The sequence below is a fragment of the Lolium perenne genome, chromosome 2, assembly GCF_019359855.2.
Source record: "Lolium perenne isolate Kyuss_39 chromosome 2, Kyuss_2.0, whole genome shotgun sequence".
Lineage (NCBI taxonomy): Eukaryota > Viridiplantae > Streptophyta > Magnoliopsida > Poales > Poaceae > Lolium > Lolium perenne.
In genome coordinates, this window is record NC_067245.2 from 252,438,663 (window position 1) to 252,452,416 (window position 13,754).

General features: G+C 46.3%; 1 protein-coding gene and 1 long non-coding RNA gene across 2 annotated transcripts; one reads left to right on the forward strand and one right to left on the reverse strand.

Annotated features, from left to right (window-relative positions):
- The first annotated feature begins 8,181 nt into the window (after positions 1–8,181).
- Positions 8,182–9,513, forward strand: LOC127335614 (uncharacterized). The gene is made up of 3 exons (XR_007872907.2): positions 8,182–8,571; positions 8,690–9,237; positions 9,340–9,513. It is a non-coding gene; the product is annotated as an uncharacterized lncRNA (long non-coding RNA).
- A 1,210-nt stretch (positions 9,514–10,723) lies between these two features.
- LOC139829733 (phenylalanine ammonia-lyase-like) lies at positions 10,724–13,349 on the reverse strand. The gene is made up of 2 exons (XM_051362319.2): positions 12,807–13,349; positions 10,724–12,714 (listed from the first exon to the last, which is right to left on the reverse strand). Exons 1-2 carry the CDS (start codon positions 13,199–13,201, stop codon positions 10,968–10,970), a joined length of 2,142 nt encoding a protein of 713 aa, XP_051218279.1. The 5' UTR covers positions 13,202–13,349; the 3' UTR covers positions 10,724–10,967.
- Between the last annotated feature and the right edge of the window lie 405 nt (positions 13,350–13,754).

The window sequence follows — 13,754 nt, forward strand, 5'->3', positions numbered from 1 at the left end:
GGAAAAGATTTTAGAAGTACAGTGGAAGAAGTTAAGGAACAGGGCAATCAAATACTGTAAAGTGCAATGGCAACATCATCCTGAGCGAGAAGCAACTTGGGAGACGGAAGAAGAATTAAGGAAGTCTTACCCCGAGATGTTCAGGTACCAATCTTAACCGGACGAAGTTTACATTAGAGGGGAGAGGCTGTAATAACACAGAACATAGGAACAACGAAGGGTAGATTTAGAAATGGGATGTGCATTTCATCGCAAAACGGGGGAAATTTTCGCGCCTTATTGCAACTAAACCTAAGAGGGATCGAGGTTCTCTCTCATTTTGCACTTAGGGTTAGGCAATGTGAGTTAGGGAAATTTCGACATGATCTCTTTTGTATCTTGTTGATTTGGGGAATTGATTTCATTTGACAAGTGTTAAAACATTTAACAATAAACATTGAACAATATAAAATGGAATTCATAATTTAAACACAACTTAGGAATTCAAACCACTTTGAATTTCAAAGTGAATCATAAATACAATGTTTATTCCAGAATATAAATATTACATAAATCAAAAGCTCATAAACAAAAACTTGGGCTTTATTGATATCACAACACAGATTACAAAGTCTTTACAATATTCTTGATACAAAAATTGATGAATAATAAATAGAAATGAAAATGAAGATTACAATATTATTCCTAAACTAAAACCTAGACTATATGACTTGAAGTATATCTTCTGGCCATGTCCATCTTCACAAACCTGCAATAATAAAACACCAACACTAGCCAGAATATAAGTGTTAACACAAGGTTCAGTTTGGACAGTTAGCAAATAACACAATATTCAGTTTGGACAGTGCAAACTGTCACAACACACTTGTGCTTGTCCAAAACCATGGACAACACAAGATAAGGGCAGCAGCAGACCAAACCTGAGCACCACCAGGGGGCTCAAGTTTCGGCATATGAGAGCACACAGCTCAAGTGTGCTGGGCAGCAACAGCAAGGCCATGCATCAGCTTAGTCACCAAAGCAAGCCAGGCTTGTGTGTCAATGCAAGGATAGAAGCAGGGTTCATATAAAAGGGACACAAACCCTAGAAACCATAACCAGTCGACCAGATAAGATTCACCAGGTAAGGGTGAAGCAAGAACAAGCTCAGTTCATCCAGTTCTTGAGCAAGAACAGAACCAACACACACACCCACTCAACCACCAGAAATCATGGTGACCTGAGAAGATCATCCAAGACCTGGAGGTGAAGGGCTGTGACACAAACCCAAGTCTGCATCAACAAAACATTTCTTTCTAGGAGCTGGAACAAGGTATACCTAGTTCCTGGAAAAGATCCAAGGGATCTAATCCATAATATGCATGAAATAAGCATGGGATGAGCAGATGCTCATATGGGTAGATCATCACTTGGTTTTCACCAAGGATTACTGCCAGTCAAAAAGCCACTAAGATAAAGATCATCCAGGTACAGATCTTGTACACAGAAACTAGCAAGATCTCATGCACAGATAGCACCAGTAGATGGCAAAGATTAGCAGCTAAGACTACACAGTAAACCCTAAGCATACAACCATCAGAAACCCTAGATTTCTTCACAGGCAAGCATATTGGCATTCATAGTTACTATGATCCCCAAATATGCAAGCAAAGATGAGAAGCCAACAAGATCCAACCAATCATGTGAGCAACTTGATCGGTAGCAAGGCCACGAGGTCACATCACACTTAGCACCAATTAAAAGAAAGCCAAATAGATCACATCACTATCCAGAAATGGATTCAGACTCTAATTGCTTGTAAAAGAATCATGAACATCAAATTCATATACAAGCAAGTCATTTAAATCATCACTGCATAAGCAGTTCATCATAATTTAAGTAATACAAGCATGAATTTATCACAGATCCATGCTAAGCATGATGATAGCATCTTTGTTAAGCAACACACCTTAATTCATAGCCACGAGAGCAAGTCTAGATAGCGAAAAATAAGCACCAGCACAAGTAAGCAACAGCACAGTGATGCGTGAGCATCAGCATCACCAGATAATTGAATCATTTAGCCACGTATGTGCTTGATAAGCTATCACTGACAATCAATTGATCAAATGGGTCAATTATAGCAAGCCAAGCTACACAGGGAGGTTAGCCAACAAGCAAGGAATGATCCAATGGATCATTGGCTTGCAGAGGTAGTACTGAAGCATATCACAGGCACCACTGGCACACACACAAGTGTCACAGATGCAACACAAGTACACCTAGACAAGCAAGCATGATAGTCCAGTAAGCATAAGCAAGTCATAACCAATCATAGCATGGCATAGTTAGCTCTTGAGCAAGCACAGTAGAGCATGGCAAGTGTAGAGCATGCTAGGAGCAGCAGAGAAGCAAGCACAGCATGAACAACAAGCATAGCAGCATGTGCCAGTACCAGTAAATGGTAATTGGGCCATAAACTTGCAATTAACAGAAGCACAGGCAAATTGCGTAGGAATAGCATGGCTCTGTGTGATCACAGGATCACCAGAGAGCAGCAGAGCATGAGGAGGAAGAAGAACAGTAACGAGGGGAGGCACACAGAAGAGAAGAGGGATGCACACTTACTTGCGCCTGGAAGCAGAGGCTAGGGCATGGCGAGGTAGTGCTCGCGCGGCCCTAACAGCTGCAAGTCCAGGGTAGGCGCCGACGTTACGCCGGCGAACCCAGACACGAACCAGCACCACCGTAGCAGCACCTGAGGCGACGACATGAGTACTGCAAGCAGCACCCGCGCCAGGTCAACCCCAGGCACGTACCCATCATCGGCGAGGACGAGATCTCGCCGGAGTTCGTCGAGGCGATTCTCCACGAGATCCAGATCGGAGGCGATTCGCCAGGAGAGGACGAGAAGGGAAAAACTGCGCGGACAGATCGATAGATCTGCTCGCGGCGGTTCAGGATCGGTAGGTGGCTACGGCGGAGGAGCACGGCGATGGCCGGAGCAGGGCGGCGGCCATGGCGGCGACGCCATCGCCACGGGAGTCGCCAGAGGTTAGGGTTAGGTCGAGTGAGTGAGAGGGCCGAGTGAGAGTGAGTGAGGTGGGCCGCTTCGGCGCCACCGAACCCAAAAGGGGGCCAGCCTTATTGGGCCGTCCCTGGGTTTAAGTTATTGGGCTGGGCCCAATATAGGTCCAGGGGGGTATTTTGGTCTTTTTACATTTAATATAAGACCAAAACTTTACCAAATTTTAATAAATCATCAACCACTCTAAAAATCCAATAAAAATTGGATTTATGAATGAAAAATAAATCTTAACAAGAATAAAATATGAAATGGAATTTATGAAACAAATTCAAAATTATGAATTTTCAGAATTTAAATAATAACTTGGAATTTTAAATTATTATTTCCTTGTATTTAAAATTCAAGGAAAAATCTCAAATAAGTTCAAATACTTATTTTCAAACTTTTCAAAATGAAATTCTATTATTCCAAGTCATTTCTTTTGAAAAAGGGTATTTTTCCCAGAAAAATACTATACTCCTTTTTATTCCAAAAACTATAGAGGGCACTCTATAATTTCAAATTATTTTTGGAATGACTAAGGTAATCATCAAGTAAAATCATTTTACTTTGAATTGTTATACTTTGTGTGAATTACAATGATTAATACTTTTAAATCAATTGTAAATTACCGTCAAAGACATAAATCTTAAATACAACCCTAAATTGTAATAACTCATTGGGGTAAAGGGATTGAACATAAAATAATCCATCCATGATTGCATTATTTGGATTTTACAACATTGTCCTTACAGGACAATGATGCTTCTTACAGAACCCGAGGTCCAGGTTCCATTAACTGCATTGAACTGCACTATCTCGCAGTCCACAGGCAAGTTCACCCTTGCTCATGTCAACTTGATTATTTTCTACTACTTTAATGCAAAGCTATATACTTATCATTCCTGCATCGCAAATGAAATGTTATTTTCCAACTATGAATATGACTATGTGGCTGGCAATGGAACCATGGTATGTGTTGATATGGTGGAGGTTCCATTGCAATGGGTTATATCACCCTAGGATTAAATTACCAATGCCGTCCAGTGATTCTAGCGCCGTACAAATCGCGTTGACCATGAGATCTATAATGGCTCTGGGGAAGCCAGTCATATCTTTTCCCTTCTGCACGCCAACGGATTGGTAGAGCCGGCGGGGTGCTGGAGGCACTGCCGTAGGTTGGGATAGCCTTTTAAATCCCCATCCATTAGTGATGATGGCTCTATGATCTATGAAGGATTGTCCAAAGTACACCATGAGTAAAGCCGTATTATCGGGGGAAGTCTACTGGAGGTGTGCGGGTGGACAAAAGGGTGGGTTTGCAGTCGCGGAGAAGGCGGTGTGGGCTTGGATCTTTATACCTGGCCTCACACCAAAGGAAGTGTGAACGGGGGCAAGTCCCTGCGGATGGCAAAAAGGGTGAGATCTCTTGTGGGAAAAGTAACGCACCTCTGCAGAGTGTATCAAATTGTGGCTGTCACTCCTTGTTCCGGGAAGGGAACTGCTAACGCGGCAAGAAAGGAACTCCACGAAGTTCTGGTCAACCTGTGAAGACTGACGGGCATAGTTTTCATAATAAAAGCAACCTTTTGAAGAAATGATTTCAAAAACATGCATTGACCTGCGATTTCCTGATCAATGGTCGTAGTTAGTGCATCAAACACCTTTTTACTCTTTTAGAACTTGCTGAGTACCTCTGTACTCACTTTCTTTCGACACCCTTGCTAGACTGTGATCCGGAAGTGGAGGCTATCAACGATGGAGCACCAGAAGGAAGCTACGAGCTGGTCTACGAAGAACCTGATCTTACCGGCGGAGTGGAAGGCGTAGACTATGGGATAGTCTACGGACCAGATGACACGGAGGTGGAGGAGTAGTGACATACCTTAGCATCATAGAGCCGAGCAACGTAGAACTTACCTAAATAAGTTGTTGAGCTCTTTATATTTGTTATGAGTTGTAATCGTACTTAAGTAGTATCTTAGGGTGTTCTCATAGGACCTGTGAGAATACCAACTTGTTAAGACAATGTTTGTAATAAAGTATGGAGTGTTATGACCTGCAATGTTTCTGTTGTACCACTCTGAGGGATATGGCAAATTGTGAAGAAGTCCCTTCGCAAAGATCATATCAACGACTTGTATACTACAACATGCAGTGGTATGCTGGGTCACCGCACTCAGCGCCTTCATGAGATCCTCTTTGGTGAAGCCAATCATGTCCATGACCGTCTGGTACATGTTAGGGTTCATGTATGTGGGCTTGTTGTCCTGGATGGCCTATGCGACGCCCTTCACAGAAACAATCATGTTGGTAAAGGCCGCCAGCTCATCGTCAGCGAAGGCACCTCTCTTCCTCCTGCCAAGGTTCACCTATTCAAGCGCGTCAGCAGCCCTCTCAGGTGGCCCATCGAGGATGACCATGTCAGACTCATGATTGTCAGCATCCTGAGCTGAAGGTGCAACTAGAGGCGTGCCCAGGGGCTCACTTGATCCCATGGAGAACTTGCCGGCGAAAGAAAATATGGCATGCATCTCATCGTAGTTTGCAATGGGTGAGTTTAGGAACTCCGCGTTTCTTGGGTGATCCTACCATATGAAGGGACGACAATGATGTTAGTTATGTACGTTTGTGATGAAAAGAGTTAGGGTGTGTTTGTTTGAGCATGAGCTCCATGGCTGCAGCTGCCACAACTGCTTGGGGGCGGGGGAATCTGAGCTGGGGCGGCAACAGATCAGGGAGCTCTAGTGTGACCGGCCGCGGACAGCGACGATTTGAGGTCGAGGACATGGTTTTAGGGGGAAGGGATTCCCGTTCCTACCCCCGTAGGAGTGCAGGGACGGCGGTCTCCGTAGATCATCTGATCTGCTTTGCTCGCTCGCTCAGGGAGATGAAAGAGATAGAGCCGAATAGGTACGAGGGCATTCCTGATGTTGTATGTGATTTGGTGGGAGGATATTCCGGTAAAAAGTAGAGATTGGAGCCGCTGCCGCTGGAAAAAGCACTGGAAAAATCACCGAAATCGTAGCTTCTCATATGTAGTGTAATTTTTGGAAGTGCTCCATAGAAGCCGCTGCGTGGAGCTGGACAAAAAAGTGGTGTTTGTTTTAGGCTTCGGCTTCCACAACTCAGAAGCTGTTGGAGTGGCTGGGAGGAGCCCAAACAAACACATACTTAGTGCGGTGGGAAGAGCGTGGTCACCGCTATATGCTCGTGGTAGTGCTCAACCTAAAAAATGATGCATTTGCTTTCGTCACACCACTGGGCTCCGCTTAGATCGCGGAACCTGCTAATGATGAACCACCTTTGCCGCCACTTCCTCAGGTGGTTATACACCTTAGTGGAGCTAACGTCCACACCACAATGTTCAAATAGGGCCTTCGCCATATCAGTCAAATGGATTTCCTTGAATCCTGGTCTTGATCAATGCGCACATCTTCTCCAAGACGAAGCTGGACATGAAGGGGAGCCATTTCATGGTCCCGTTCCCCTTCTTCGAGTCCTTCACGACCTTCTTCGTGTCAATGTGGTTCTTGGCATTGCCCCTCTTTGTGACGGTCATCCTCGCCGCCATCTCTGCCGCCACCTCAGCCATGAGATTAGCCACATGCGCATTACCAGCCGGCAAAGGGGTGGGTGGCTGACACCTTGGCCTTATAGATGGGTTGTGAATCGACAATTTGCGACGGGATCTGGGAGTCCCCAACGTAGACAAGGGCATGACTAAAATCATCACAAAAGGAGTCCTACACAGATCGTAGTACAAAGAACGTGAATATACTTGGGAACAAAGATATGGCTAACGTGGACAATACAAACCATAGCAATATCACGCTAAATCAGACAAGCAATACATGACAAATGTGGACAACACAAACCTAGCAATATCATGATAACTCAACCCATTTGAGACAAAGAAGGAATGACAAATGTGGCAAACACAAACCCTAGCAAGATCATGATAAATCGCCCATATTTAGGACTAACCTTACCAACAAGATTAAACCCTAGGCAGATCTGACAATTTCTAACCAAGATCTAACCATAACCGAGCAACCGGGGTGAGGGATTCCTTACAGTCATCACCAGAGGTGAAGAAATGCTTCAGGGGGAAGAAGATGAAACCGAGATGCAGTCGCCGCTGCCACTGACCGGAGATCTTTGTGCCGCTTACCTACTTATGAAGGGGAGGTGGAGCTCGAAATTTGGGGGAAGAGTGTCGGAGGGAGTAGAAACAGAGGAGGAGGCGCGGCAGGAGTTGACAGCATCCTTCCGGCCCCCCATTTTGATTTTCGCCACTGCGCGCCGCAGCTCGCGCCATCTCATTTTTTTTTTGACAATCAATACCACATATATTCATAGTAACAAATAGTATATGGTAGAGATACACGAGCTGACTCCAACGATTACAAAATAAAGTCTAAAAGATACTAACAATTCTTCAAGGTCTTCAAATTTTTCCTTCTTCCAGAATATAATCTTGTACTCTTCTGAAGGCAGCGAAGATAGAAAACGAACCATAGACCTGTAAATACCGACGAAGGTTCTCCCATAATTTTAATTTAAGCCGCAATGCCAAGGCTGCGTGCACGCACGCAACCATTAAAGCAGTCATTCAACATCGGCAAGAGTACCAACACCAGTATGTCAGGGAATAACAACCGACTAGCCTTGTCGATGTCGATGGAGAGCCGGGACAAAAACTGGGAGGATAATTCTCCTCGCGGCAACAACGATAGAAGATCCAAAATCGTTCTGGCAAAGCAAGATCTGAAGGACCATACCTAGAGGATTGTAATCTTTCAACACCACCATTGACGTCGGGACGGAGATCTCATCGTCGAACGAAAACCTGAAGATCATTTATTGCAGACGATGCCATCTCCATTAAAGGGATACCAACAAGAAGACGACTACCAAAATCCTAACATAATCAACTGAAAACACTACTTTTATTGGAAACTCCACGCATAGATCGGGTTCCCCATTCCTCCCGAGGTGAGCTCGCGCCATCTCCCTGCAATAAAAAAATCGTCTTTGCATCAGTTGGTGCGAGATCAACTAGGTCCAAGGGTGCTTTAAGAACCGGTTATGCAGAAATAAGCGTGAGCCGGTTCCTCCCGGCCAGGCCCAAGCTTCTCTCCCCATTGCCGCCGCACGCCCCCGCGCAGGCTGACACCCCGTTCCCCCCGCGCCGACACCCATTGCCGCCGCACGCCCCGCGCACGCCGACACCCCGCGCTGACCTGCATGTCGCCGCGCTTCCATCGCCCTGGCCTGCCCGACGCGATTTGGGCCGCCCCAATGGCTTAGGACGGTACGCCTGGACTCTGCCCAAGCGACCGCGCCGCCGCACTGCCCGACATGATTTGGGCAGCCCCACGCCGCCGCATTACACAGCGCTGACGCCGCAGCGCTGCACTAGCCGCCGAGTGCGCCGCGAGCGATACACTGTCGACGCTGCACTTGTTGTCCGTCTGCACCCAGCCCGACCGCGTCCTGATCACCCAAGACCAAATATGTAGGTACTCATTCTCTCTTAACCCCATGGTTGGGCTGATGTTTCCTATTTATTACATTTTGTCCATTTTCCAATTTTATGAACACATGTGTCTAGCCTGACGGCAGTACTATTTGTTTCAGGTCTGGCAAAGGATTTTGGCGGAGGCATTTTAGAGTTAGCCTCAAATCTTTGAGGAAGCCGATGCAAGATGAAATGGAGCATGATGGTGCTTTTTCTTATCAGAATATGTTCGTCCTTTCGATGCTATGTATATGCTTTTATCTAATCAATTGCTCCTGCAGCTCTGTAGGCTATGTAAACTGCTCTTTCTTAGTAGGATGTCAGATAGGTACACTTCCAGGCGCTTAAGCTGGAACACGTATGTAGTTTATGCACAATGAGTGTACATAATATCTCTATATGTATTTCCATAACAATAAAGCATATTGATTAATCTGAACCCTGCACTTTTTTGTTATCACCATTCTGGCTATTCTTGCTTGGTCTAAACATTGCTGCATAGAATCTGTTTACATTCTCAGTTATGACAAAATGGTTCGTTGTCTACCTGAGCAACAGGTTTGATGACACAAATGCAGATGCTGAAAAGAACTAATTATGTACATAGATCACATTTAGGACATAGTACAGCGCATGGGGTGGTAGCTCTTCAAAGATACATATACAGGTGATTATTTCCAAGCTTTATATGATCATGCAGTTGAGTTAATACAGAAAGGGTTGCCTATTTGGATCACTATCAGCTATTTCCTTTTTATCTCATATGCAGGCATTGAGGCAACTATAGCAGATGTGGAGTTCTAGGTTCGTTCTATATTTTTGGAGCACACATGTCCATGGAAGACCTATGATTATCTGATGTGAGCACATCTCTGAAGGTAATCTTCAACATGAATCGCATAGCCTCATTGGCTGTGATGTTTTGATATTCACATCCTGTGCTGAATCTGCAATAACAGTAGCGCTAGATTCTCTTTTCTGAAGACGCTACAACTTTGCTTAGACTCTTTATTTAATGATATTTGCATCCTTTTGTACTTCTGATTATTATGTTTGTTCCGTCAAAAAAAAATTATGGTTGAGATTTCCAGTAATGCACAGCTGAAACCTCTACCAGATATTATGAAACGTTCTCGTTTATCATGTTCTTAGTGATGAGATTTAAAAGAATTTCCTATTGTGATATACACATCTCAGCGAATTAGTGCCGAGAAGAAGAAATAAGGTATCGCAAGTTCATTAAGTCAGCTTCTGTGACAGTTTCCTGATGATCTATTTGCTTTGGTTAATTAAATGATATGCACGTATGAACTGTTGCTGGTAGTGGGTTATGTTTGACTGGGCAATAGCAGAAGCTTAGAATTTGTATGCTTTGGTCTAGGTTTTTCAAATTTATTTTCGATGTTCGTTTGGATCATAGTAAGCTTACATATTTGTATAACTTTCTGGCTCGGATCATCGCTGAGAATCCTCACCTGCCAACGCTGACCTTTTGACCCTTGCCTGACATTTTCCTCAATATTCCTTAACATCTCCATTCTGCAACATATTATTTAGCAAGTCTGTTTACCCGGACAATTTGTAATAGGATCATAGGCCCCCCAAGATCCACGTTTACAAATAAAGAAAAATAGTGAGCACACAGAAAAAACAAGAAGAGCCATGCACAGAGTGATTGATTGATGTTATAACAATGTATTCAAAATTTTGAAATTTACCTTAATGTTGTTGCAGTAATTTGTAGAATTTTTCTTAATGATTATGTATATACATCAATATTTATTAAATCGGACTAATTTTGGTGTATGTATTAGTCGACACGTGCATTGCGCGTGCAATATTACTAGTTCCAGACAGAAATGAGTAAGCATTGGACTACCGCTGTCCCTAATTATAAGACGTTTTGGTGATACTATAGAATTAGGGAATTAGATGCAAGATTGAGAATCGAGCGAAGCCCTTCCAGCTTGTACCATGTCGATAAAGCTACAGCGCCGAAGATTCCGCTCACTGCACAAGCACAACTTTCCCATTCTGAACTTTTGGCATGTCATGCCCATGCACTAACGCACCAAGTGTCATACCAATACTAGATTCTTTGAATCCTTCAAAGTTGCCTTAGGAGACAGAACATTGATATAAAAACAAAGGACTAGTGCAATAATTATGTATATTTATCGCTAAGTGTACCCTTTTACTAACTAACATCATAGAAAGTTTCTAGGCTAAACACCAGTACACCACTACCAAGTCATGCAATTATCTTTTCCAACTGGCACTGCAGCTCTGGAAGAATGTTGCAAACATCGATATCCGGAAATAAAATTAACAAACAGTACACGCTGGATGCCATCTGAATTCTCAAGCACTCTATTCTTGAGTTCCTTGAGCCATTCTTCAGCAGATAGGCAGGGGCTCACCGTTCCATTCCTTGAGGCACTCAAGGAGCGCGTCGATGTGCTTACCCTGGTTCATAGCAACAAACACCTTGTCCACCTCTTCACCAGGAGACCGCGTCTTCTCTCCGGTTAAGTACTCCGTGCCGAGCTCCTTGCGCACGAAGCGGTAGAGCGGGTACGACCGGCATTCAGTGATGCGGTTCTGCTGTGCGGCGGTGCCGTTCTCCACAGAACACCGGGCAGACTCGACCTCCTTGGGAAGAACCGCACGGAGCTCCTGCTCAAATGTGGCAAGCTTGGCGAACACTGACGTCTGCACGTCCTGCTCGGCTTCACCGTTGGCCAAGGCATGCTCCACGAGAACTGCACGCATCTTCTGCATCAGCGGGTAGTTGGCGCTGCAAGGGTCATCTGCGTAGGCGAACACCGCCTCACGGTCGATCGTCAGGAGCAGGTCCTTCTCGCAGAAGCGTGCATTGTGGAGATGCCCACTGTCATTGGTGCTCAGGGTCTTCCTAGCCACCGTCTTCACACAGTTCTTGACGGCATTCTTGACATTCTCCTCGATGTGGCGGAGGTCGATAGCTTGGCACAAGGCGACCATGAATGTCGAGGACATGAGCTTCAAAATGTCAATCGCCTCAGCAGTCTTCCTGGAAGAGATGAGGCCGAGAGAGTTGACGTCTTGGTTGTGCTGCTCGGCGCTCTGAACATGGTTAGTCACAGGGTTGCCCAAGAACTGGAGCTCGGAGCAATACGAGGCCATAGCAATCTCAGCACCCTTGAAGCCATAGTCCAAGCTCGGGTTGCGTCCACCAGAGAGATTGGAAGGCAAACCGTTGTTGTAGAAATCGTTCACCAGCTCCGAGAACTGGGCAAACATGAGCTTGCCGATGGCAGAAATGGCAAGCCTGGTGTTGTCCATTGACACACCGATGGGCGTGCCCTGGAAGTTGCCACCATGGATAGCTTTGCCGCGGGAGACGTCGATGAGTGGGTTGTCGTTGACGGAGTTGATCTCGCGCTCGATCGACTTGGTAGCAGCTCGGATGACCTCAATCTGAGGGCCAAGCCATTGCGGTGATGTGCGGAGTGCATACCTATCTTGCTTCGGCTTCATCAGCGGGTCAAGCTCGCCGAGCTTCTTTGCGAGCATCATGTAGGAGCTACCTTCAAGGATGTGCTCCATGATGGCCGCTGCCTCGATCTGGCCTGGGTGGTGCTTCAGCTTGTGTGTGAGGTGGTCGGTGTATTCCGGCTTGCCATTCATCACCTCGCAGAACACGGCTGACAGAACCTCAGCAAGGACACCAAGGATGTTAGCTTCGAAGAGCACCATGGATGCGAGACCGGAACCCACGGCGGTGCCATTGACCATGGCAAGTCCTTCCTTGGGCTGCAGCTCGAAGAAGCCATGTTGGATGCCGGCAATCTTGAACGCCTCTGCTGCGTTAACCTTGCTACCATCTGGAGCTGTCGCTACAGAGTTTGGGCGGCCAGTAACAAGACCCGCGATGTAGGATAGCGGGACGAGGTCACCAGACGCGGTGATGGTCCCCCGGAGCGGCAGGCACGGTGTCACGTTTGCGTTGAGAAGGGTGGCGATTGTCTCAAGTATTTCAAAGCGGATGCCGGAGTACCCTTGGAGCAGAGTGTTGACACGGACAAGCATGGCCGCCCTGGTTGTCGCAGCAGGCAGAACGTGGCCATCGCTGCCGGTGCCGAAGGCTCCCGCGTTAAGGAATCTGTCCAGACAAGAAGAAACAAATAAGGCTTCATGTACTCATAGTCATAGACAAATATGCTTAACCAGAATTTTGAATGGTTTAACTCATACCTGATGAGCTCTCTCTGCAGAGCGCCTCCCTCCTTGGTCCTGCGGTGGGAGGTGGCGCCGAAGCCGGTGGTGACACCGTAGCTGTCGGTACCGTTTGCCATGCTGTTCATGACCCAGTCGCTGCTCTCCTTGACGCGTCCGCGGGCGGACTCGTCGAGCTCCACCCTGGTGTCGGCGCCGGCGGCCACCGCGGCGACCATGGCAATGGTCAGGCTGGCGCCCTCCATGGTCACCACGGGTCTGCGGTACTCCTCCACCATCCGCTTCACGGCATCCAAATGGCTCCCGGACAGCTCCTCAGCTGCCTTCCCCCAGTTCAGAGGATCGGCCCGGGCCGGCTGCGCCACACACAGGCCATTGCCGTTGGCAGCATCGTGACCGTTCTTGCACTCCATGGAGATATGCAGGAAACTAGTAAAGCAAGGAAGCTAGTTAGATTCTGGATGTGCTACTGGATTGATCGGTGTCTTGCACTCTGGTGGACGTACTTGTGTTGAAGAGGAGCTCAAATTGGAGAGGAAGGTGAGGCTCTTCTTGGAGGGGAATGGAGGCTGGGAGAGGTTAAATAGGCAGAGAAGCTGAGCAGGGTTGGTGTGGGGTGTGGGTTGGTGTGGACCTGGAAGGCAAGGTTGACCACTGGATTGGTGGGTGCGTAGATGAGAGCGCTGACGGCTTCGTGGCACTGGAAGTAGAGCACGCAGTACTGACTTCGTCGTGTCCTAAAATGTTCATCATTAGTCCATATATTATTCATTACGCACAGCAGTTCATCTTCCCTGCTTATGACGATGAGCATCTTCAGTGTCATGCATAATATGTTCAACAACTCATGGTAGTAATAATGGATGATCCCATGACAAGGTTGTTCACCACAGCAATTGCATGAAATGCACTTAGTGTAATGCACTTAACTGCTACCACTTGTTGCTGAAAGCGGCTTTACCAAAT